The following is a 27,204-nucleotide window of genomic DNA, read 5'->3' on the forward strand; positions in this document are numbered from 1 at the left end:
AACAGCGGCGACCAGGCGAGGTGCACAGGGCAGCAGCAGCAGCAGCGTCGTTGTCGGCAGTGGGAATGCATCATGGGCAGCGTGGGCCCGTGCGAGCGAGGCGTGCGCGGGACACTCACCACCGTGGGAGCCTTCACGGCCTTCAGCCTCATGACCATCGCCGTAGGCACGGACTACTGGCTGTACGCGCGGGGCACCTGCCGGTCGCGACCCCACGACGACAACGAAACGGCGGCGCGCAGGGCCGAGGAGGTGCGCACCCACTCGGGGCTGTGGAGGACCTGCTGCCTGGAGGGTGAGGAGACGAGTGAGAGAGGGTGGTGGTGGTGGTGGTGGTGGTGATGGTGGTGGTGGTGAGGGTAGAGGTGTGTGAGAGGATGGGATGCTGCCTGGAGGGTGAGGAGACGAGTGAGAGAGGGTGGTGATGGTGGTGGTGGTGGTGATGGTGGTGGTGATGGTGGTGGTGGTGAGGGTAGAGGTGTGTGAGAGGATGGGATGCTGCCTGGAGGGTGAGGAGACGAGTGAGAGAGGGTGGTGATGGTGGTGATGGTGATGGTGAGAGTAGAGGTGTGTGAGAGGAGGGGATGCTGCCTGGAGGGTGAGGAGACGAGTGAGAGAGGGTGGTGGTGATGGTGGTGGTGGTGATGGTGGTGGTGATGGTGGTGGTGGTGAGGGTAGAGGTTTGTGAGAGGATGGGATGCTGCCTGGAGGGTGAGGAGACGAGTGAGAGAGGGTGGTGATGGTGGTGATGGTGATGGTGAGAGTAGAGGTGTGTGAGAGGAGGGGATGCTGCCTGGAGGGTGAGGAGACGAGTGAGAGGGGGAGGTGGTGGTGGTGATGGTGATGGTGGTGGTGAGGGTAGAGGTGTGTGTGAGAGGAGGGGATGCTGCCTGGAGGGTGAGGAGACGAGTGAGCGAGACAGGGAGAGCTTGGGTGATGGTGATGGTGGTGAGAGTAGAGGTGTGTGAGAAGATGGGATGCTGTCTGGAGGGTGAGGAGACGAGTGAGAGAGGGAGGTGGTGGTGGTGGTGGTGGTGATGGTGGTGGTGAGGGTAGAGGTGTGAGAGAGGATGGGATGCTGTCTGGAGGGTGAGGAGACGAGTGAGAGGGGGAGGTAGTGATGGTGGTGGTGGTGATGGTGAGGGTAGAGGAGTTTGAGAGGATGGGATGCTGTCTGGAGGGAGAGGGGACGAGTGAGAGAGACAGAGAGAACTTGGGGTGATGGTGGTGGTGGTGGTGGTGAGGGTAGAGGTGTGTGTGAGGATGTGATGATGGTGATGGCGGGTGAGCGATTGTGGGTGAGAGTAGAGGTGAGGGAATGTGTGTGAGGATGTGATGATGGTGATGGCGGGTGAGCGATTGTGGGTGAGAGTAGAGGTGAGGGTGAGGGAATGTGTGTGAGGTGGGGATGTGGAGGACCTGTTGCTTGAATGGTGAGAGGTTGGGATGGGTGAGGAATGTGTATGTGTGAGGTGAGTGAGTGTGTGTGTGAGGTGAGGTAATGTGTGTGTGTGTGAGGTGAGGTAATGTGTGAGGGTGGAGGTGAGGGAGTGTGTGTGTGTGAGGTGAGGGAGTGTGTGTGTGTGAGGTGAGGGAGTGTGTGTGAGGTGAGGGAGTGTGTGTGTGTGTGAGGTGAGGTAATGTGTGAGGGTGGAGGTGAGGGAATGTGTGTGTGTGAGGTGAGGTAATGTGTGTGTGTGTGAGGTGAGGGAATGTGTGTGTGTGTGAGGTGAGGGAGTGTGTGTGTGTGTGAGGTGAGGTAATGTGTGTGTGTGTGTGAGGTGAGGGAGTGTGTGTGTGTGTGTGTGAGGTGAGGTAATGTGTGTGTGTGTGAGGTGAGGGAATGTGTGTGTGTGTGAGGTGAGGGAGTGTGTGTGTGTGTGAGGTGAGGGAGTGTGTGTGTGTGTGAGGTGAGGTAATGTGTGTGTGTGTGAGGTGAGGGAGTGTGTGTGTGTGTGAGGTGAGGTAATGTGTGTGTGTGTGAGGTGAGGTAATGTGTGTGTGTGTGAGGTGAGGTAATGTGTGTGTGTGTGAGGTGAGGGAGTGTGTGTGTGTGTGAGGTGAGGGAGTGTGTGTGTGTGTGAGGTGAGGGAATGTGTGTGTGTGTGTGAGGTGAGGTGATGTGTGAGAGTGGAGGTGATGGAATGTGTGTGTGTGTGTGTGAGGTGAGGGAGTGTGTGTGTGTGAGGTGAGGTGATGTGTGAGAGTGGAGGTGATAGAATGTGTGTGTGTGTGAGGTGAGGGAGTGTGTGTGAGGTGAGGTGATGTGTGAGAGTGGAGGTGAGGTAATGTGTGTGTGTGTGAGGTGAGGGTGAGTGTGTATGTGGGGTGAGGTGATGTGTGAGAGTGGAGGTGATGGAATGTGTGTGTGTGTGAGGTGAGGGAGTGTGTGTGTGTGAGGTGAGTGAATGTGTGTGTGTGTGAGATAGTGTGTGTATGTGAGGTGAGGGAGTGTGTGTGTGTGAGGTGAGGTGATGTGTGAGGGTGGAGGTGATGGAATGTGTGTGTGTGTGTGAGGTGAGTGTGTGTGTGTGTTAGGTGAGTGTGTGTGTGTGAGGTGAGTGTGTGTGTGAGGTGAGGGTGAGTGTGTATGTGAGGTGAGCTGATGTGTGAGGGTGGAGGTGAGCGTGGGAGGCGGTGGGGAATTGGATTGTGCGTCTGACGCTGATGCCCACCGACAGCCAAAATCAGTGACGAATATCTGAACCGGTCCTGAACCTCCCCGAGGTCGATTAGGCATTAATGAGTACCTGGTGTGGTGTGTAAACATCAACGCTGGGGGAGACAAAGGCGGCCGGGCGTGGTGCTGGCCACCCACCCCCTCGTGCGCCGTTCCGGCCTTCATAGGTGCTCGCTAACAGCACTTGCCCCAGCAGTCTGGTGAAGGCTATACGGGAGGTCTTTGCCTTTGTGTATGTGTGTGGCTGACTTATTATGGGTGTATTTGTGTCGGCACGTTAAGAATATATATTTCATGAATATTAAAATGTGAATGATTCACCGTTACTCCACTGGCCGTGTCGACACCTGAGCGATAGAACAGTCGATCCTTGCGTGGACGTCTCTGGGACCAGTTGCTCGGACCAGTTGCTCGCTCGGCGATTTGGAGCCACGCGTTTGAACACCACGTGACGCATTAGCGAAGAACACAAAACAATAACTAACGCTCTAATTCTAGATTTTAAGTATTCGTGACTGCAAGGATTCATACTCTTAGTTCTTTCGGTAAAGTCACGTAGGTGAAAAAATGAAATTAAAATTAATAAACAAATAAAACAATAAAATCACGACGTTTCGGAGACAACACAAGTCTCCGTCATCAGGTGGGACACGAGTGGGCGGGGCTAATTAGAAAGGGGGCGGGGGGCTATGCAGTGGAGGGCGTGGTCATCCGATTTAGCCACCCCACCCGTGTTGCTCTTTAACAGGATAAAATGATCTTCTTGGTTCTTTCGGTAAAGTCACGTAGAATGGAAATAATAAAATAATAAAATAAAACATAATAAAATAATTCTCACGACGTTTCGGCCACAACGCAAGCAGCCGTCCATGACTTTACCGAAAGAATCAAGAAGATGAATCCCTGCAGTCACGAAAGCTTTAAATCGAAGGATAAAATGAATCTGCCACATAATTAATGATAAATGTTGATAATGTTTTAGGCCCGTATGTGGAGTTATTGGGCGTGGCTTTGCCCATATAAGGAATACTGGAACAGGAATCGACGTTTTTTTTACGATTCCATAATGCTCGATTAATCGGGAATCGATCCATTACATTTTCCCGCGTCTCTGTGTTCAAGGATGGATCAAGCTGTGACATTTTTAATGCGCATTTTTTACTCGCTAAAGTAATTCCTGTCACGTGATTTCTGGATATCAAGAGACGATTTGTCGATCGGATCTAAAAAGCCCCCCCACCCCCATATTGGCTGCCTTGTGAATTAACATAATTTATTTTTCGATTTGAAGCTTTCGTGACTGCAGGGATTCATCTTCTTGGTTCTTTCGGTAAAGTCACGTAGAAGGGAAATACTAAAGTAATAAAAATAAAACATAATATAATAAAATTCTCACGACGTTTCGGCCACAACACAAGCAGCCGTCCTCAGGTGTTTTTTTCACGTGACTTTACCGAAAGAACCAAGAATGTGAAACATAATTTATCATTAATTCTGTGGCGGAGTATTCATTGATTACTGATAGCTCAGGTTTCCTCCTCGTGTAGCAAGAACACCCCCCCCCCCCGGGAATGTGGTATTAAGACTCAGTGAGGCTTTGCTGAATAAATAATTGATCTCGATTTTCAATCAATGATAAATGACGTTTTTTTTACGGATTATAAGACGGTCCGAAAATGAAGACGCACTCCCAAATTTGTGTCCGGTGTTAATAAAGCTAATGGCAACTTTTTTTTTAAAATATAAACTTTAACACTTTTTATTTTACCAGATAAGATCCAATAAAGTGTTTCAAATCCGGTCTCGCACACGCACGGACACCTAGCGAATTATAATACGTACCCCCCTCCGCCCTAACATTTTGCTTGAAAATAAATGCAGCTGCGTCTAATAATCCGGATAGTTAACAGCATTGCTAGAAATACAACTCAACACATTCATCAACAAGACTGGAGCCTTATACTAGTAAGAATCTCCTGGTTACACCAGCCCACAGGGGATTATTGTGTCCGTCCGTCGTGCATCCAAAAATGGGAGGGGTGGGACTGGGTAGAGAGGGGAGGGTGGGGAGGGGCTGGGTGGGGAGGGTGGGTGGGGCTGGGTGGGGGGAGGGGAGGGTGGGGCTGGGTGGGGAGGGGCTGCTCACCCCGTGGTGCCCTTATAAAACTCAACGTTTAACCTACTCACGCCGGCTTGTGCCCGCCCTCACAGCCGGGCATATTTGCGGAATACACCACGCCGCCGTTGACCCTGGCCATTGACCGAGCAACCCAACGTTCCTACCAGTTCCCTCCGCAGGGATGTGTTAAAGAAATACAAAATAGACAACGTTTTAGACAGTGGCCCATCTTCACAGTCTAAGCACGCGCTCATAACTCGCTGGCAGTCACGCTATTGGGTGCCGAGCACGGATTGTTTTGCCCAGTCAGGTGTTTGTGGAGACTTTGGCTCCGTCCATGCTCATATATGGCTCAGACTCGACCACTTGCAGTCATCCCCCGCCTCTTCCCCTCCAGCCAGCGCCCCCCCTCCCATCGCGAATGCAGTAATGGGCTCTCCCAGGCTGCCGAATGTTATAGCTATGACGTAACGATTAATCGATTACTATGAGGTCTTCTAGCTCACACATCGAATTGTGATGGATAAAACATCGATTGTCTTTTTTTCCCTCTCTCTATTCAGTAATAGTCGTATGTAATGGGCTCACAATCACCTCTGCAACCGCTGGAGGCCGCTACATTCACCGCAATGTAAAACAATAATAGTGATCAGTTGTTGATTCAAATCGGAACCCTACATCAGGTGGAGGGTGTAGGGTGTGAGAGGGGTGAGCGTCTGGTAAAAAAACATTTTTTAAACATATCGGATTTTAAAATCGTGTCCATTCTGTCCTCGTGTTAAAATGTCTTCGTGCTAACGGTAGTGACGTCACCCCGTGACACCACGTGACACAATTTCGCGGGGGGGGGGGGGACGCTGAAGGGACGAACTTTATTGTGACGTCATCACCGGATGTCGTTTCAATCCGAAATATAAGAAAGGGGGGAGGGACCACCACATACCGGATCCATCCGAAATGTTTGTAACCTGCACTCTGATTCTAGATTTGAAGCTTCCGTGACTGCAAGGATTCATACTCTTGGTTATTTCGGTAAAGTCACGTTGGTAAAAAAATGAAATAAAAATTACATAAAAAGATTTATGATTATTTTTTTTATTTTTTATTAATTTTTATTGAATTTTTTACCTACGTGACTTTACCGAAAGAACTAAGAGTATGCACGCTGATTGTCGGATTCATAATCATCTTCAACTCTTCCACATCCACCCGAATTGAGTCAGCAAGCCACGTGGAGGTGGTGGCGACGATTCAGAATCGCAGTTCTCTGCGAGCGGCCCAGGAAGGAACCCCTACGACTTGGCCATGTCGCTCTCGAACGCCCTGCGCGCTCAAATCTGACTGGCTGGAACGTCCTTGTCGCGATGTTGGATGACGGACGAGCGAAGTGGAGCGGGGTGGGTAGAGGGGGGGGGGCGATATTATAGCCTGGCATCGTCAAGTGAGAAGGGTAGGGGGGGGAGGGAGAAGCCCCCCCCACCACCACCACATCGCCCCCATACTTACCCTACTAATTCCTTACATCCCCAGCCCGCCACGACAGCCCGTTAATGTCTACGGGCAGATAAGATGAGTGACACGGTAATGTAAATCTCGCAGGCCGACAGACAGCCAGGCGGACGGACGTTGAAACGAATGGGTGCGCGTGGCAGAAGCACTGTGGGTGGAAGTCGGCGTTTCGCTCTCGTTTGGAGATCGTCGGCAACGAGGGGAGGGCAGAGTGACGTTGTTGAATGGGGGTTTTCGTTCGCATCGGGGATCATCAGCGAGCCTGCCGAGAGGAGCCCCCCCCCCCCCCCCCCCGACAGAGTAGACCCAGGCAATCGAATACCTACAGTCTATGAACGGTTGACACGGACTGTAAAGGACACATCCCTGCGGAGGGAGCTGGTAGGAACGTTGGGTTGCTCGGTCAATGGCCAAGGTCAACGGCGGCGTGGTGTATTGCGCAAATATGCCCGACTGTGAGGGCGGGCACAAGCCGGCGTGAGTATGTGAAACGTTGAGTTTTATAAGGGCACCACAGGGTGACCAGCCCCTCTCCACCCAGCCCCACCCCTCCCACCCCCACCCAGCCCCACCCTCCCCACCCAGCCCCTCCCCACTCTCTCCTTACCACCCAGCCCCTCCCTCCCCACCCAGCCCCTCCCCACCCTCCCTTCCCTCTCCTCCCTACCCAGCCCCTCCCTCCCCACCCAGCCCCTCCCCACCCTCCCTCCCTCCCCTCCCTACCCAGCCCCTCCCTCCCCACCCAGCCCCTCCCTGCACGACGGACGGACACAATAATCTCCTGTGGGATGGTGGAACCAGTGGGTTCCTACCAGTATAACGCGCCTTAGGGTATCCATACAGTCTAGAAAGGGTGCAGTTCACAGAGGGTACGATGTTTATAAAGGGCACATGCGGTCTACAAAGAGTCTAAAATATTGTCGTCTCCGGAGTGCCTACAATCTATATAATAATACAGCCTTTAAATACTAACATGCGCTCTATATAGAGTACATGCGGTCTATATAGGACACAGGCAGTCTATAAGCGGTACGTGTGCATGTTGAATTTCTTGACGTATAGCCAACCGTGCTAATCGGAAGCACATGCAGGTACATACAGTCTTCGATACTGTAGCTCACGCCAATCTATCAGTGTAATACTCGGCAGTAGCTGCATCGGCCGAGAAGATTCATCCATTTGGCAAGTTTACACAGAAAGCCAAAACGCCGGGGAATATTAAATCACTCTCCGCTCAAAGGCTGACAAGCCCTCAAGGTCAGCCACACGACCTTGAAACCTTGCCCACAAAGTAATAATCATGATTTAATTGTAATATCTTTTCGTGGCAACTTGCCCAACTGCTGCGTACAAACCGCATGTTGCGTCGCAGTGGAGAAGATATTTCCGCAATTTTGTTCCGTGCTATATTCTGTTTACGGTAAAAAAACAACAACAAACAACGGACGCACGCTCGGGCATCAATAGAACAACAACTTTGACCTTGGCCGGTCGTCCTGTTGGCAGAAACGTGTGCTTGTTGTTGTCGCTGTTGTTGTTGTTGTCGTTGTTGTGTAAGCGCCGAAACAACACAAAGAGAGTCCGTGGCCTCATTATAGCGGTGATCGCGCGCGAGAATTTGTCTGACCCATGATCGCCGGCCCGTTGCGGGCACTGCTTCGCGACCGTTATTGGTGAAAAGATTCGTATGCGACTCTTGAATACCGAATTCGAAAACAAAAAATTGGCTCTTCTTGTTTCAAAATCGGAATATTTATTTACGTTTGAGGAATCCGGTGAGCTCCACAGCTCCTTTGTTGTTCACAGATGTCCAGTCAGGGCGGGTCATTGTTTGGTTGTCGCCCTCTGTCCATGATCAAACAAAAAGACAAAGATCCCCCGTGTAGCCTTGACAGACTGTTGGGGCAAGTGCTGTTAGCGATCACCGATGAAGGCACACGAGGGGGTGGGTGGCCAGCACCACGCCCGGCCGCCTTTTCCTCCCCAGTGGCGATGTTTACACACCGCACCAGGTACTCATTTGAGGCTGAGTCGACCTAGGGGAGGCCCGGGACCGGTTCAGATGATCGTCACTGGTGTTGGCCGTGAGCGGGAATCGAAACCGGGTCGCCGGGTTCATAACGCAATGTAGCACTAACCGCTACACTACCGCTCCCCACACACACACAGACACACCCACTCACACACACGCACGCACGCACTCACACACACACTCACACACACACTCACGCACTCACACACGCACGCACACACGCACGCACACACTCGCACTCACACACTCACTCATACACGCACTCACACACACACACTTACACACACACTCACGCACTCACACACGCACGCACACACGCACGCACACACTCGCACTCACTCATACACGCACTCACACACACACACTCGCACTCACACACTCACACACACACACTCGCACTCACACACACTCACGCACACACTCACGCACACACTCACACACTCACACACACACTCACACACGCACGCACACTCACACCCTCACACACGCACACACTCACACACTCACGCACACACTCACATACTCACTCACACACGCACTCACACACACCCTCACACACGCACTCACACACACCCTCACACACGCATTCACACACGCACTCACACACACCCTCACACACGCACTCACACACGCACACACACTCACACACGCACTCGAACTCACACACTCACTCACACACGCACTCACACACACACTCACACACGCACTCACACACACACTCGCACTCACACACTCGCACACACACTCACGCACACACTCACACACACACTCACACACTCACACGCACGCACACACTCACACACACTCACACACACTCACACACACACTCACACACACGCACACACACACACTCACACACGCACTCGAACTCACACACTCACACACACTCACATACACACTCACACACTCACACACACTCACACACGCACTCACACACACTCGCACTCGCACACGCACACACACTCACACACTCACTCACACACTCACACACACACACGCACACACACACTCACGCACACACTCACACACACACGCACACACACACTCACGCACACACTCACACACTCACACACGCACACACGCACTCACTCACACACACGTACACACACACACACTCACACACACACTCACACACTCACACACGCACTCGCACTCACACACTCACTCACACAGGCACACTCACACACACACACACACGCGCAATGCGTGGTTCTGCATGCCGGCCCTCCGTCACGCGACCCGCGCGCCTGTCCCCGTGCCGGTGACGCCGCTTTGTGTGCCTCGCGGATGCGGTCTGGACCGGTTCTGGGATCCCGCGGGGATCGAGAGATGGGCGGTGGGTGGGGGAGGGGAGGGGGGCCGTGGTGTGGAAGAGGGATGGAGGGGGTGGTGGTGGTGGTGGGGGCGCGAGTGTGGAGATGGGGGGGGTGGTGAAGGTTAAAGGTCAGGAGGAGGTTGCAGTTTTAGGGTTATGTCATTTGTTTCGGCGATGCACAATATCACCCCACAACCCCCACCCACCCCCTCCAAACACCCCACCACCCCTACCCCCCTACCATAAGGACGACCTCTACCCCAAATGCTCTTCACTCTCAGTACGAATATAATATGTGTATATATTTTTTCGGCGACGTTTCGGAAAATGGCCCTGCCTCATGGGCCAAACACTCGGCCACCGAGAGAAAGACCTATGGCCCATGAAGAAGGGCCACTGCCCGAAACGTCGCCTATTACACACGTTATATTATATCCCCTTTTATAGGGCAGTGTCATTGACGAGTTGCCTTGAATTTCGATTTAAAGCTTTCGTGACTGCAGGGATTCAACTTCTTGGTTCTTTCGGTAAAGTCACGTAGAAGGGAAATAATAAAATAATAAAAATAAAACATAATAAAATACAATTCTCACGACGTTTCGGCCACAACGCAAGCAGCCGTCCTCAGGTGAAGAACAGGTCTGTCGGAAAGACAGCGTCTGAAGAACAGGTCTGTCGGAAAGACAGTGTCATTCAGACACTGTCTTTCCTACAGACATGTTCTTCACCTGAGGACGGCTGCTTGCGTTGTGGCCGAAACGTCGTGAGAATTATTTTATTATGTTTTATTTTTATTATTTTATTATTTCCCTTCTACGTGACTTTACCGAAAGAACCAAGAAGATGAGTTGCCTTGAGTTTCTGTTATGTAGGATAAGCTCGGTGTGAAGCAGGCTTCTCTTAAAACAATATCAGTATCGCCTTGATGATGATGAAAGCCTAATTTAAGCCTCACTTAATCTCAAGCCTGATTTCTATTCCACGTAAATATTTGGCCAATCCGCCACCCCCTCCCCCTCCCCCCCATGTTCACCACAAGTACGTGTGGTTAATACAGACATGATTCCTTGCAAAAAGTTCGAGTTTGGTGCTTTTAACATATTAGCACCTCCTGTTCTATTGCCGTGAAGGGTAAAACGCCTATTCTTAAAGGCTCAGCAAACTTGGAGGGGTTACGGAAAGTGCTGCGGGGTTTATCTTCTTGGTTCTTTCGGTAAAGTCACGTAGAATGGAAATAATAAAATAATAAAATAAAACAATAAAATAATTCTCACGACGTTTCGGCCACAACGCAAGCAGCCGTCCTCAGGTGAAGACCAGGTCTGTCGGGGAGACATTCAGACGCTTGCGTTGTGGCCGAAACGTCGTGAGAATTATTTTATTATGTTTTATTTTTATTATTTTATTTTTTCCATTCTACGTGACTTTACCGAAAGAACCAAGAAGATGAATCCCTGCAGTCACGAAAGCTTTAAATCGAAATTTGCTGCGGGGTTTGTTGGACTCGGGACGGGACCGGTTGGGGCGGTGCGGGTTACCGAGACGGGTAAGTAGCAACCCGAGATCCGAGGGGGCCGAGGGGGGGAACAGCTAAGACATTGTGGTTCTTTAATTGTGTGGTATAGCGCCCCCCGCCACCCAGCCCAAATCAATAAAACTGGTCCCCAAGTCCCCCACCCCCTCCCTCCTTCCTCCAGCCCCCACCGCATTTGACTAAGGCAGCAGTAGACGCCTCCGATGAGCGCGGTGTGATCGAGGCATTTCATTCGTGTTGTGCATTCCCGTGCTTCGTGACTGCAACGTCGGCGCTGTCGTTGCCCGCGAACATTTGACATTTCTCCTGCACGGTGTCCATGCCGCAGCCATCCCACCGCCGCCCCTCCCCTCCCCCACCTCCCCTGAAAGGCTTTGACGTGACTTCAGGGTGGCACGGACCACACGAGCTGAGAACCGCTGACTTACGAAGGCCCTATGCAGCGACGAGACTGTAAGATCGGCCCTTCAAGGACGTGCCCATTGTGGTCGGAAGAGTTGAGGCCAGGTGAAGGTCGCAACGGAGACACTGCAAACGAGCAGATTGTGGAGGTCAAGTTGTGGACTTTTGAAACCCGCCTGTGAACGATCGTGCAGAAGGAAGGAAGCGGTGGCTAGGCGTGATGGCAACAATGACATTGACCCTAACGAGCCTCATGACTTCAAATTAGAATGTTTAAAACCCCTTTGGTGCCGTTTCTTTGCGCTGGGCGAGAGGGGTCCCACGCTGGCGAGATGTTAACTATCTCGCCTGGTATACAGGAGGTCGTGGGTTGGATCTCGACCCAGACGCCTGCTGCTGTATATTTGGAGTTTGCGTGTTCTCCGGGTCCTCCGGGTTTTCCCCTCCACATTTCGAATCAACGTCACGCGTTTTAGAGTATTTGGCTGCTAGAAATGGCCACACGATAAGCCACTTCGTTGAGCTATCATTTGTGATAGCCAGCTATCTTCTTGGTTCTTTCGGTAAAGTCACGTAGAATGGAAATAATAAAATAATAAAAATAAAACATAAAATAATTTTCACGACGTTTCGGCCACAACGCAAGCAGACCTGTTCTTCACCTGAGGACGGCTGCTTGCGTTGTGGCCGAAACGTCGTGAGAATTATTTTATTGTTTTATTTTTATTATTTTATTATTTCCATTCTACGTGACTTTAACGAAAGAACCAAGAAGATGAATCCCTGCAGTCACGAAAGCTTTAAATCGAAATATAGCCAGCTATCTTCTAAAGAAATTGTCAATATAGCTCAGTGGTCCTTACCTGCTAAAATAAATAAATAAAAAGCCGTTTAAATAGTAATAGCTGGTGACGTCACCCTCTCGAGGACCCAAATGTCGCATGCGAATTCGCTCCCATCAGAAGCCAACGGCGCGAGGCGCTGTCCCGGGTGCTGAACGGCACTCGCGGGCGGCGATGCCAAATGTGGACACGCGGACGGCGTGATTGGTTTCTTGTTTTTCTAGGTAAATGCCCCACTGAGCTGTGGAGGTTTTTTTTTCTTTTGAGAAGCGACTTGGCTATCACGCAAATGATAGCTCAACGAAGTGGCTGACCATCGTGTGGAAATATATATCAGCCGAATACTCCAAACGCGTGGTGTTGATTCTGCATGTGGAGGGCAAAACGGGAAGACCCGGAAAAAATTCCACGCGGCCACGAGGAATACATGCCAACTGCGGGCTCTATGACTGAAAGTAGATGATGATGATGATAACGATCTAGAGAGTAATAGATAACGCAGCATAATCATTGCGGATATAAGTCGCAAAATATACTCCAACGATGTTCCTGACATCTTCTCTTCCTGATCCTTATCTTACGTTTTATATATTTATAGAGCGCCTTCACTCAAGGCGTTTAACATCGGTTACAAATTCTAGATTTGAAGCTTTCGTGACTGCAAGGATTCATATTCTTAGGTTTTTTCGGTAAAGTCACGTAGGTAATTTTTTTAAATTAAAATTAATTAAAGTATTAATTTACTTGAAACGGCAATCGTGATGTGACTGTTTCACCTGAAGACGGAAGCTTGTGTTGCCTCCGAATCGTCGTGATTTTTATTTTATTTTTATTTTACTTTTATTAATTAAAATGTTTTACCTACGTGACTTTACCGAAAAAACCTAAGAATATCGGTTACAAATACAACAAACAAAAAACGGCGATAGGGCTTTTGCCACTGCGCTGCTCCCAGACGTTGGGACGCGTTGCCATTGTCAATAAGCCACAAATCGGAGTTGTGAGAGCGACTGAAGCGTCGTCTTGTACAACTCATCTCTTTAAATTGGTCTTTACCCCCCCCTGCCTGGTTCTGGTCGTGTACCCCTGCAGTTTCTCTTTATTTGCTGCGCTCCATCGCGTTGCGATCTACGGACGAAATGCGCCACTTTTACAAATGTTAATGGCAATAATAGTGATTGTTTTAAAAATAAATAAGCAGAGAGCATGCACCTCCTTCACATTATCTGTCCCCTGCACGTAAGCAATGTAACACATTCGTACATATTCTGTTTAGAATAATAAAAAGCGATTCTTGTTTTGGCATATGAATGAGATAGAGAGTAATACTCTACGTGTGTTTGTTGTTGTGTTACTCTATTGACATCCCTTGGCTATGAAGAAGGGTTATTACCCGAAACATCGTCCATTTTATATACTGTACAGTATATTATTTTTAGGGCAGCGTTATTGATGAATATATTTATTTTAGTACTTGAATAACTTTAACAATGATGATAACTCGTATCGTAACGATGATGATGCTGACTTTGACGACTTGGATGATGATGATGATGATGACGTGGTTGATGACGATTAATTAGATGCAGATCATGATGATGAATTAGATGTCGATGATGATTATGACTGGGATTGTGAATAGGATACTCATGATGATGATTTGGATGGTAAGGATGATGAATTGGATGCAGATGATGATTATGCAGATAATGATTATGACTGTGATGATGATAATGATGATGCTACTCATGATGATGACTTGGATGGCAATGATGATGCTGCTGCTGATGATGATTATGCAGATAATGATTATGACTGTGATGATGATGATACTACTCATGATGATGACTTGGATGGCAATGATGATGCTGCTGCTGCTGATGATTATGCAGATAATGATTATGACTGTGATGATGATGATGATGATGATACTACTCATGATGATGACTTGGATGGCAATGATGATGCTGCTGCTGCTGCTACTGCTGCTGCTACTGCTGCTGCTACTGCTGCTGCTGGCGGTGACGGCTATGCAGGTTCGAACGTGGGCGTGTGCAGGAAGATTGATCACTTCCCGGAGGAGAACGACTACGACAATAAGGACATGGCCGAGTACCTCCTGCGTAAGGCCACGCACGCTCGCTCCCGCATGCCGCCCGCCCGCCACAGATCCATCATCAGCATCATCAGCATCATCATCTCGAGCCATGATCAATCCACTGCTGGAAGAGAGCCTTCCCAAAACCGTCGCCATCACTCACCATCCTGTCACGGAATTAAATCCACCTAGCACCGGCGCACGAGCCAATGCTATCGATCCAAATCCTCGGCGGAGGTGCTCGCAGAATGTGTTCCAAAGCGTGGCAGCCCCTCCCATCGCTATTCTTGAACAGGAGCCATCATTCATTCTCTCCACGATGCGTCGTGCCTCCTTAAAGCGCACTTACCTTTTTTTTCTTTCCCCTTCCCTCCACGTTGAGAATGATGTTTACATTTGCCAAAGATGAAATTTGCTCACGAACGAATTATTTTATCGATTGGAATAACCAATAACATCGTCCTCCGACTGACGGACGAATGCCCACTTGCGGGCCGACGCTGCGTCACCCTGGGCCGCCGCACAGGGACAGCTGCCGCCAGGAGATCCCCTCGGCTAAAAAAGAAAAAAGCAGAAAACTACAGCTGGCCATCGGAATGGTTGGGACGGGGTGTGACGTTAGGCACTTTGGGACCCTGGGCTATTTAAACCGAGCGGCACTGCACCCCCCCCCCCCATTCCTGAGCCAATATGTTCCGTCTAACAACAACAACCGCCATTCGCCACTAAGTGGCGGTGACATGACAACGGCGCTTGTGCCAGGCTAGGTACATTTTTAGGCCACGCGAAGTGTAGAACGCCCGCTGGCAGGAGGTCACGGGACAGACCCAGCAGGTGCCACGGGTCGACTGACTGAGACGACTGGCCGATGCACCACCTGTGCCCCCCCCTACAGTGCCAGCTTGCTGTTGTGTTTCAGCCTCCGGGCGCTCCGCTCGTCTGCCGTGAGCGTCGCATCTCACGGGGCACCAACACCACCCGCCGTGTCGCCCCCTCCCCCCTTCCCTCCCCAGGCATGATGCGTTCCTCGAGCGCCTTCCCCATCCTGAGCGTGACGCTGCTCCTGTGCGGCGGGCTGTGCGTGGCGGGCAGCGAGTTCTACCGCTCGAAGCACAACCTCATCCTGGGCGCGGGCATCTCGTTCGTGGCGGCGGGTCTCGCCAACATCATCGGCATCATCGTCTACATCTCGAGCAACTCGGGCGACCCGGGCAAGGGCGACCCCAAGAAGAGCAGCTACTCGTACGGCTGGTCCTTCTACTTCGGCGCCCTCTCCTTCATCGTCGCCGAGACCATCGGCGTGCTCATCGTGCACACCTACGTGGACACCCTCCGCCAGGCACGCAGCGCCAGCCGCCCGGCCTTCCTCGCCAAGCGCGCCGCCGCCCTGGCCCGCCTGCCCAGCCACCGCTTCCGTCAGCGGCGGCGTTCGTCCGCGTCGAGCGCCGCCTCGGCGCTCGCTCTGCCGCCCTTCGCGGCGCCCAAGCTGCCGGCTGGCATCTCGCTCTACACGCTCACGGGCGACGCGGCGGCGGCGGCGGCGGCGTCGGTCCCGCCGCACGAAACGACCGGGAGCGGCGGCGGCGTCGGAGGCAGCTTCGACTGTGAACGCGACGCGACCGGGGCCGTGTTTGGCTCCGGCAGCTGCTTCCCGCTGGAGCTCAAAGAGTCGCTGTTTGGGACGGCGGGGAATCGGAGGACGACGCCCGTGTGAGACTGGGCGGTGTCTCCGCGTGCGCGCGCGCGTCCGCGTGTCCTCTGCTCGGTCTGCCCATCTGTCTGTTTAATCGACCAAATGTCTGTCCGTTTGTCTGTCTGTCTGTCCGTCCGGCTGTCCGTTCACGAGTTTTCTTTTTTTTGTGTCCGACAGTCTGTTCACGCGTCCGCAATCACCGGCCGTCTGTCCAGCTCGCTCACCCGAACGTCTCGTCCCCGTGGGCGTGCGCGCGTGTGTGGGTGTCTCAATGTCGATTGCCTCTTCCGAGCAATCTGTCTCTGTGCCTCTCTCCGGGGGGTTTGTCTGCCACTCGCGGGGTCTGCGTCTCTGCGCGCCTGTCCGAGCCACCGTCCTCCCGTGCTTTAGCCTCTCGGCTGCCCTTGGCCCACGGCTGCTGAGTGAGTGTGCGTGTGTGTGGTCAGCTGTACCCCGGCCCTCCGGTTGCGCTCCGCGAGTCTCTCCACTTGTGGCCCTTTGGCGGATGTCAGTGGCTGTCACGTAGCGCCGCATCGACAGCGAAGACCGGAAACAAATGATCCGCTGTGCGATTGGAGCTCAGCGTGACAATGGTTTCAGGAGTGAAGTCATAAATTGGATTACACCCGAGACATACCCCCGTTACCTATAGCCTACCCCTAAACCCTAACCCCCTAGACCTAATGCTTCCTGTAAACGAATCTGTAACCATGAAAGCTTCCTCTTACCATAACGTCACCCATATCCCGAGTCATAACCCAATCCCTAACTCTACTCCTGACTATATCCTTTACACTACGCCAATCCCAAAATCGAACTGCCCTCTAAACCTACCCAGTCTCCAACCGGTGATCCCTCGCCCTCTGCGCTCGACTTCGCTCCGAGCTCAGCCCTGGCACAGGCCACGTGATGTCACCGCCAACACCATCGCCACCGCCGCCACCACCATCACCACAATCACCACCGCCACCACAATCACCACCGCCACCACTGCCACCACAACCACCACCACCGCCACCACAACCACCACCGCCACCACCGCCACCAACACCGCCACCACCGCCGCCACCACCGCCACCACCGCCACCACCATCACCATAATCACCACTGCCGCCACCACCATCAACGCAATCACCAACTCCACCACCGCCACCACAATCACCACTGCCACCACTGCCACCACAATCACCACCGCCACCACCGCCACCACAATCACCACCGCCACCACAACCACCACAACCACCACCGCCGCCACAACCACCACAACCACCACCGCCGCCACAATCACCACCGCCACCAAAATCACCACCGCTGCCACCACCGCTGCCGCACAGCGGTCAAATTACAAAACGTTTCGTGCGGCTGACGTCCATGACTGCCTGGCTCGGCTCAGCACCTTGGACAGCAACAGGAATGGCCGGGGGACGCGTCAATGTGTGTGGTTGGAGTCAGGGCCGAACTAAGATGTTATAGGCCCTTGGGCTACAGTGTACTGTGAGGCCCCCAGTAATCTTATCAAAAGGAAAACAAAGTTGAAGAAAAATAAAATTTACCTTTACAAGGCCAACAACAACAACAACAGAATTCAGCATTCACAAGTGAGATAACGTTTCACTTAATCTCTGGAGGCCTTCCAGCTGGCGGAGGCACCTGGGCTTGCTTCCCCTCAAGCCCTACCACGCCTTAATCCGGCCCTGCTTGGAGTGCGCGCGCGTACCTGTGTACGGCTGCCTGTGCAGCGGTGGTGTGGCGGTTTCAGCGCTACGCCGCGCTACGAATCCGTCGGCCCGGGTTTTACGATTCCCGCTCACGGCCAACACCGGTGACGATTACACTGGTCAACAACAAAAAAAACATTTTTTTTCTGGCCTGGACTTTTGCAGCTGTTTTAGACTAATTTCAGGGTACTGATTCCAAATCTGATCTCAGATTTGCGCTATCACATCTCATTTGTATGCTATCGGCATTCCCCATTTTCATTGATTTTACCCGAAATTAACTCTGTCACTTATGATTGCAAGTTGTTGCGAGTCAGTGACTGCTTTAGTGTGAAAATATGGTGCTGTATTTTGAGGATAGTGTGTTTATAATATAATTTTATGTACATATCCACATTCATTTAATATTTTTCTTCTGCAGTTTTTATTGAAAATGCAATATTTGATATCTCAAAAACCTGATGTGATAGACAAAAACTGATTCCAGATTTGGAATCGGCACCCCAAAATTACATTGAAACCGTTGGAATACCTTTTTGCCAGAAAAAGTGTGTTGACCAGTGTTATCTGAACCAGTCGTGGGCTTCCACTTGGTCGGCTCAGCCTTCAAAAGAGTCCCCGGTGCGGTGTAACGATATTCGCGCTGGTGCCAGAGCGTGGGGCTGGCCGCGCCATTCATTCTAGCGCCGTCCGGGCCTTAACAGGTGCTCGCTAACAACACTTTGCTCAGCAGTAAACAAAGGGTTATTCGTCTTCTCCATCTGCGTGGGCGTTGCTGTGTACGTGTCTTTGTATCTCTGTGTGTACCTGTGAACGTGTACCTCTGCGCGTGTTTGTAAAACATGTGTGTACGTACGTGTGCACGTATATCTCCGTGCGTGTGTGTGTACACCCGTGCGCGCGCGTGTGTGTTGACTGTGTGCCTATGTGCTTGTGTACGTGTGCATGTATACCTCTGCGTGCGTGTGTGTGTATCTCTTCCTGTGTGTCTGTGCGCGCGCGCGTGTGTGTGTGTGTCTGTGACATAGCCATAGGCCGATGCTCTTCGTTTTCCAAGCGCTGTCGAGTCGTGTCAAAAATAAACTCGACTCGCCTCTATCGCCATGTATCAAAACAAAAAAAGCTTCACGATGCGTAGAAATCCACGGAAGCTCCACAACTCCCCCCCCCCCCCTTCCTCCACTATCACCCTCGCCGCCATAGACGGAGCTTCCGCGGATGTCTACCCTGTGACGCGTTTGCACAATGTGCGCGTAGGATCCGTGACGTGGTGTTTACAGAATGTGCGGTTATTTATACACTGTGTCTTGTAACCACAGCCATATATCCGTGTTGTTATCAACGGTAGGCCTTCGTTGTCGTCTTTCGGTTTGACTACGATGTGTCTATTACTAAATAATAGCCCGTACTTAACGTGGGCACAGCGCGTCGACCTTTTAGGAGGTGGGTGTCGAGTTAGAGAGTGAGTGAGAGAGAGAGGAAAACACGATGTCTCGACCACTTAGGAAATGTACCGACTTAAGAAATCTGTATGTCTCACCGGGCTTAACGTCGACTTATAGAAAACCGTACGTCGAGTTCTAAGTAGACTTAATATGCGTCGAATTATAGCATACGTTGACCTTAATGTACGTCGGCCCTCTCTGAGATACAATGTCGGACCTAATGTGCGCCGATTTATCACGTGGACTTGTAGTAGAGTTTGCCGGCTCAGTTATCCATCGATGTCGTGGCGTGCGGTCGGTCGACTTGCACGCGCCGCGTGGCTGATGTGCTCAGCGACCTACGTTTACAGTTTGTGGTTCTGAACCGCGGTTCCGTTCGGAAGCAAAGAGGCCGTCTGCTGTTGGCAAGGAACGCCGATTTACAAAAAAACAAGGAAAAAACACCTCCACCCCCCTCGCAGGTACAGGGGCTCCTCTACTTGCGAACGAGTTAGATTTGCAGAGGTCTGTTCGTAAGTCGATTTGTTCCGTAGGTCCAACTTTACTCCCGTCGATTCCACTTGTTGAGGAGCTGGCACGTATACCGTACAACGTTATAACAACATACAGGGACTCCTCGACTTACGAACGAGTTAGGTTCTAGAGGTCCGTTCGTAAGTCGATTTGTTTCGTAGGTCCAACTTTACTCCCGTCGATTCCACTTGTCGAGGAGATGGTACGTAGTCCGTACAACGTTCTAACGACATTCCGGGACTCCTCGACTTACGAACGAGTTAGATTTGCAGAGGTCTGTTCGTAAGTCGATTTGTTTCGTAAGTCCAACTTTACTCCCGTCGAATCCAAACACGTTCTACGGCGTGTACACTAAATATGGGGAATGGCTTTCAAAGTTGTATTATCTCCCGTAGATGTAGACGCCACTGGTTCTTCACGTTCCGCAGATGTAGATGCCACCACCGCCGTCTATTGCGCGGCGGTTGAACTAACGACTCTCGGTCCGAACAGACAACTTGACATGAGGGACCAGGTCTGTTCGTATCTCTGAAAGTTCGTAAGTCGAGTGTTCGTAAGTAGAGGGGTGTACTTATTTAAACGTCGCTCGACTCGCCGCACTGAGGGCGGCGGTCCACACCCGAGCGCTGTCGAGTCGCGTCATAAATAACCCCCCCCCCCCCCCATTCGCCTGTTGTCAAAATAGCTTCACCGCTGTGTGGAAATCCGCGGGTGCTGCCCAAACAATACCCTCCCCCACACACCTCCCGCCACTTCCATTGCGACCATCGCGATGGAACTTCCACGGATGTCTACTCGGTGGCGGCTTGCCCAAGTGTAAGCGAAATTATTTGGTGATGTTGCTGCCACCGCTGCTGCGTTGGCAGTGGTGCACAAGCACGGTTAATGGGAAAAGAAAAGACTTCAACACGTTCCTCTATCAGGCTGTGGCCTTAAACGGGAAATAAATAAATATTACAGGCGACGTTTCGGGCAGTGGCCCTTCATAGCACGTGCACGAGAAGGGTCATTGCCAGAAACGTCGCCGATTCAATGTTTATCTTCTATCTCCCTTTTTAAGGCGACAGTGTATCCAGCAATGCGTTAACCTTCTTGCAATGCATGGGCGTTTAGGATCCGATCGGTTGCGCAGGCTTGGTTGCATGCAACCGAACCGCTTATATGTTGACGACGCCGCAACCGGTTGCGAGGAGTTGCGCAACCGGTTGGCTCACAGTCGAGGAGGCAGACTCCGCACACTTTCGAACGTCGATCTGCACTGGGATTTGCAGCATTTCAACATCATGCACAGTGGCTAGTGTGGGTGAGTGGGTGGGTGGGTGGGGGGTGGAGCTAACGAGGAAAGGGGCGGAGCTATGTTGTAGAAGGCGTGGCCACGAACGTTAACCACGCCCCCCCTCCCAGCCACGCCCTTGTTGCGCAACCAGTTGCTCAGGCGTGGGCAAAGCCGTCGCAGGCGATTTTCGAGAGAGATGTTTTTGTTGCGTGGATCGATCGATCGCTCGTGTGTGGACCCAGCTAAGAGGTGAAATAAAACTCAGACCGCACGGCATCCTGGGTAAAGGAACACCCCCCCCCGTCCCCCGCGCCCCCCTCCCCCTCCCCCCCAATCTCTGCCTTGAACCGGTACGATCGCTCATCAGCAAGCCGTTAGCCGGTTGCAAACGACTGCCAAAGCGAGCATCGAGATCGTGACGATTACGAAGCCTCTCAGTGAAACCAAATGAAAACATTGAAGTCGATTACAACCTTTCGATTATATCGACGAGTCGTTGCTGCTGGAAGTATTCCTCACCCTCATCCCCCCACCCACCCACCCTCTCTCTCTTCCTCCTACGCCTCGCTCCCACAATGCCGTGCGGAACTCATCGTCGTCGTCGTCATCGCCCAGTCGTTTCGAGGCGACGATCACGCGACGTGACCTCGTCTACGCGACGATCGCAAAGCGCAACGGCGCTCGCAGCTGCGGCCCTTGACGGCGTGTGCCGGGCTCGCGGGCGCACCAAACGCTCGACTCGTTTGAAACGCAGCAAAGCAAAAGACACAAACCACCGCCGCACAAGCACGCAGACGCGTCCCACGGCCGGAGAGTCGTCGTGACGCGCGAGTGACGTCACAATTCAGGTCACGTGTCTGAGCCGAAAGAGCCAGTCAAAGGGAGCGTAGCTACAACAGAGAAGAGCCGTGCTTGGTCTTCTCTTTGTGTGGCGTTTAGCTGAAAGGGACCGAATCGAGAATAGATTTCGCCTCCTGTTTCACTCCCTCCTCTTCCCCCCACCCACCCAAGCACTCCTCCAACCCCACACCCTCCTACTCCCCCTCCTCCTCCTTCCCTCCACTGAATCTATCTCTTCCAAAGCGGACGAGAGGACTGATTCACGCCGTCGGGACCAGGTCAATGCGAGACGTTTTTTTGTTGACTGAGTGAGGCTCTCGGTCAACACCGGGGAACACGCCCCCCCCCCCACCCACTTGCGGGCAGAAGCGGGTTTGACGGTGCAGCGCGCTGCAAGGTTTTTAATTCTTTCATTTGCCGGAGCTGCGTTTTGATCGTCACGACGCCAGTTGCGACAACACAACAAAGATGTCACCTTGATACTCTTTGGTTCTTTCGGTAAAGTCACGTGGGTGTGAAATAAAATGAAACACGTCTCACCCGATGACGGACGCTTGGGCGTTGCGCCCGAAACGTCGTGATTGATTTTATTTCGCACCGACGTGACTTTACCGAAAGAACCAAACAGTATGGATTCCTGCAGTCACGCAAGCTTCAAATTAAGATTGTCACCTTGATATTTTGCGGAAATGTAAGTTTATACGTTGTTTGTTGCTGTTGCAGGTTGTTGTTGTTGTTGTTGTTGCTGTTCTTAACCGGCCAGTGAGTCAGCGGTAGAGTGAGCGGCTCGCAATCTGATGCGTTCGAGGTCAAATCCTGGTTGGGCGGTGAGTTGTTGACTCAGCCCATCATCGCTTCGGGGGGGGGGGGGATAAAACGAGCACCGCTTTGTCGGGAAGTCACCAGGTATTTCCCGATGGATGGACTCGTACCCGTCATAGGAATGTGGACATGTGATGACCGGCTCAGGGCTGTAAGGAGGCTGAACGCTCGCTGGAGTACAAATCGCTTTGTCTCGTCCTGGATCTTCCTCGAGCTGCTGCTGCTGTTGGTTGTTGATTGACAATCCCAACATGCGTACAGTTCACCTCGCCCTCATAGGGTAAAACACACAACGATTGACGTTTCGGGCAATGCCCCGTCTTGTGTCACGACGAAAGGGCCATTTGCCGTGGAGAAAAGGGCCATCGCCCGAAACGTCGCCCGTTTTAAACGTTTACTTTTAAAGCCACACACGTGCGCGCGCGCGGCGCGATTGCCAAATGTGTTGAATTTATTTGGGTTTGTTTACATTTCACCAGATCGAATATCAGTGTCGCGGTCATGGTAATGATGACGACGGTGATGATGACAGTGATGATGATGACGGTGATGATGATGACGATGACGACGGTGATGATGACGATGATGACAGTGATGATGATGACGGTGATGATGATGACGGTGATGGCGACGCAATGAGCGAGCGCGCCGGTGGCCGACGGATGAAAAAAGACACCCGCCATGATCGTTAGGAGGCGGCAGGCCGTTTCATCCAGCAGTTGATCGACCGCGGTCGATGCTGTGGCTAAGTCACCCAGGGTGAGAAATGAAGAGGCCAAGGGTGGAGTGGCGTTTTTTTGCAAACGAGTGACCTGGGTCAGGGTGAGGATGAGAGACAGCACGAGGGCGAGGAGGGCTGGGCACAAGGGTTACGGTGAGGTTGGGGATAGGGTAGTGGTTTAGCGTTCAGTGTTAGGGAATAGCGTTCAGGCTAGGTCTAACATTGGGTTAATGTTTAGGGCTAGCGTTAGGGTTAGGGCTAGCATTCAGGATAGGTCTAACATTGGGTTAATGGTCAGGGCTAGCGTTAGGGTTAGGGCTAGCGTTCAGGATATGTCTGACATTGGGACAATGGCTATGGATAGCGTTAGGGTTAGGGCTAGCGTTCATGTTAGGTCTAACATTGGGACAATGTTTAGGGCTAGCGTTAGGGCTAGCGTTTAAGATATGTCTGACATTGGGACAATGGTTATGGATAGCGTTAGGGTTAGGGCTAGCGACTGGGTGACGGCTAAGTTTAGCAGATTGGTTAAGATTAGGCTTAGGGCTAAGGTTATGGTGAATGTTAAAAGTTACGGTTGGTGGGGGGTGGGTTATGCTTAGGGTTCGCATTCGGGTTAAGGATGAGGGTTAGTTCGGGTTATGGCTGAGAGGCCAAGGTGAGTGAGAGAGACCAGGGTGAATAGGAGGCCATAGTTCAGAATTTCAGAATTGGGGCCGGAGTTTCGGTGCCGAGGCTGAGGGATCAGTGAGGAAGAAAGCCTTCCCTTCCATTGGGGGGGGAATCACCGCATATTCGCCCGGGGATTCCCACCGAGACTCTGCGACTCTGCGCCATCTGCCAACGCTTACGGGGGGGGGGCATGGGGGGGTGGCCCCCAGGGAGTGCCACAGCCTTCCAGTCTTCAGGGTTGCGGTTACGGATCGGGAGTTAGGGCTAAAGGAGATTCGCGCTCCCATTGGTTGACCGGCCACTCGTGACCAAATCCCTCGCTTCGTCTTGTGTGGTTTTTTTTGTGGCCTCGGCAAATGACGCGCAGTCGGTGGTCAACTCGTCATGTCCCACGTGTCCCGGGCGTGTTTACTGCAAACTTTATTTATTTTGTTGTTGATGATCATGTTGTTGATGATGATGATGTTGATGATGATGCTTCAGCACCGAGAGTCACCAAATGTAAGAGCCGAGGCTTCATTTGTCACTCAACTTTTTTCCGGGAACGCTGATTTAGCGGCTGGCTTGGAGTAAAAGCGATTGCCGGCGTAAGGCACTACCACTAGAGTGCCAACATACGCCTCTCCAGAACAATCCTCCTCCAGCATTGCACCCGACATTCGTAAAATCATTACGAGGACTAGAAACTAAAACATGATGAGGATAAGTAATGGTGGGTGGGCGTGGGCAGGATGCCAAAGTAATTCACGGAACAGCGTTCCGGATTGTTCCGGGATGAAATTGAGCCCTGGCCACGACAGAAAGGAAGATTCAAACAAAACAAAAAGATTAATAATAAAGGTGTTTGGGTCAGATCGCGTTATTTATAAATGTGTCGTAACCCTCCACCACCCGACACGACCAAACAGTAAAAAATGTGTCACGTTTTTCAAAGGACAAAATAATTCACTTCTTTAGCCCACCGGTGTGTTGAAGAGAGAATCGACAGCATTTTAAAATTTGAGTAGTACGACGTTTCGCTGATAATTACAATCAGTTTCATCGGGCAAGAATGGTGAAGCTCTCCTGTTGCTTCCGGTCTTAAATAGAGAAAGCATCAGGGTGACGTCATCATTTAATTCAATCGCGATCTGGCCCGAAAACCTATATTATGAATAATATTAGTCGCGAATGCCTACGTGTTAAAAAGAAAAATAACCAAGCCCAACTCTTACCCTGTTGAAGCTTCGTCAATGGTTTAAAAAAACAAAAAACTTCAAAGTCACAATCGGTAGCGGAATAGCAACGTCATGAGTTACTTTCTAAAACTACAAAAATAAGATTATTGGTAACTGGCAGCGCGCTTTCTATCGGCCTTAGGGTCGCACTCGATTCCGTATTCCCTGGGTTATTGGACGCTCCGAAAAGACGCACACAAAGACAAAAGACCCCCCCCCCCTCCCGTATAGCCTTAGCAGACTGTTGGGGCAAGTGCTGTTAACGAGTAGCAACCCTATGAAAGGCCGCACACACACGGCTACCGTATTATAAGACGCACCTTCACCCCCCCCCCGCCACCCTCCTCAACGTTTGTTTCCAAATACAGGAGGGCGAGTGCGTCTTATATTCCGAATAATATCTTGTAATTTGCGCGAGACTCGAATCGCTGTCGAACTTCAGACGTGTAGTTGCTGGCTTACGAGCAATACGAGATTGCGATTTAATCTACATATCTATTTACAATTCCCACTGGCGAAGCTTCAAACTGGGAGGGGATGAGTGTTCTCAATCTTCAGACCATTAACCCGACAAAAAAAGAAACAAAGTTTCTCCGAAAAGAATCTGGCCTGCGTGTGAAATTTCGGGACGATCTTCGCTTTTCCTTTGGGATTTCATCCGAGATTGTGACGCCACGTGCGTTGACGTCATCGGCCGTCACGCCCCTTTCTCGCCATTGAAGTGGAGTCACGTGGGCGGGGAGAGGTGGGGAGGGGGTGGTGTCGAGTGACGTCACTCGGAGGAATCCGATGAGCAGTAAAGCTCTTTTTCACAGATGTAAGAACGTTTCAACAACAAGCAGTTACAAAAAACATGTCAGCAATGCAAAGTACAAGAAAGGTAAACACATCACCCCAACACAAACAAATACAACACTAAGCCATCTCCATCCTACCAGGCAGAGCCCACGCTTGAGTATTAACTTTTCAGAAGCGATAGCTCAACAAAGTGGCCCCCAAATCATTTGGGCATTCATATCATTGGTAGAACGCGCTACCACGTTATTACAGCGTTGGACATTATTCGGAAGTATCAAAAATCAGATTTTTGAGGGTTTTATTTTGTTCTGGATTTGAAGTTTTCGTGACTGCAAGGATCCATACTCTTTGGTTCGTTCGGTAAAGTCACGTGGGTGAAAAAATAAAAATAATTGTTTTACTTTTTTCTTTCTTATTTAAAGTCACGGAGGTGAAAAAATAAAAATAATTGTTTTACTTTTTCTTTATTTTTTAAAGTCACCGAGGTGGAACAAAAATGTAAAATACAAAATGATTCATTAAATTTTTTTAATTCTAATTTATTTTTATTTTATTTTTTTGTCACCTACGTGACTTTACCGACAGAACCAAAGAGTATGGTTTTATTTTGCTTCGTTTTTATCTTGTACTGCCAGCGATGTTTCTGTGCCGCCCGCCTGTGGAGGAGCCCGGTCGTTACGGCGTCTCTGTGCGTGTCACGTGTGCCCGGACACCCACACCACGAGACCCATGACTAATGTTTACGAGAATTATTACCGATATTATCACTTACGATTATAATTGTTACTACTACTACTACAGCTAATATTGTTATTCATATTCTTACGTGTACAATCGTTACATTAACGGCGCAGGTCATAACCGTTATAGAGGGCTATTGCTATACACATTTGTATGAGTGTGAATTATTATAATATATGATGGTGTAATATGTAATGAATATGCTGTTGTGAAATTC

At 51.0% G+C, this 27,204-nt stretch overlaps 1 protein-coding gene across 1 annotated transcript; it reads left to right on the forward strand.

Annotated features, from left to right (window-relative positions):
* LOC133340624 (voltage-dependent calcium channel gamma-3 subunit-like) lies at nucleotides 1-27,204 on the forward strand. The gene is made up of 3 exons (XM_061548999.1): nucleotides 1-295; nucleotides 14,470-14,556; nucleotides 15,545-27,204. The coding sequence occupies exons 1-3, from the start codon at nucleotides 73-75 to the stop codon at nucleotides 16,243-16,245; spliced, it is 1,011 nt and encodes a 336-aa protein (XP_061404983.1). The 5' UTR covers nucleotides 1-72; the 3' UTR covers nucleotides 16,246-27,204.

The sequence above is a fragment of the Lethenteron reissneri genome, chromosome 10 (assembly GCF_015708825.2).
Source record: "Lethenteron reissneri isolate LAM-NWPU_2019-01 chromosome 10, ASM1570882v1, whole genome shotgun sequence".
Taxonomy (NCBI): domain Eukaryota; kingdom Metazoa; phylum Chordata; class Hyperoartia; order Petromyzontiformes; family Petromyzontidae; genus Lethenteron; species Lethenteron reissneri.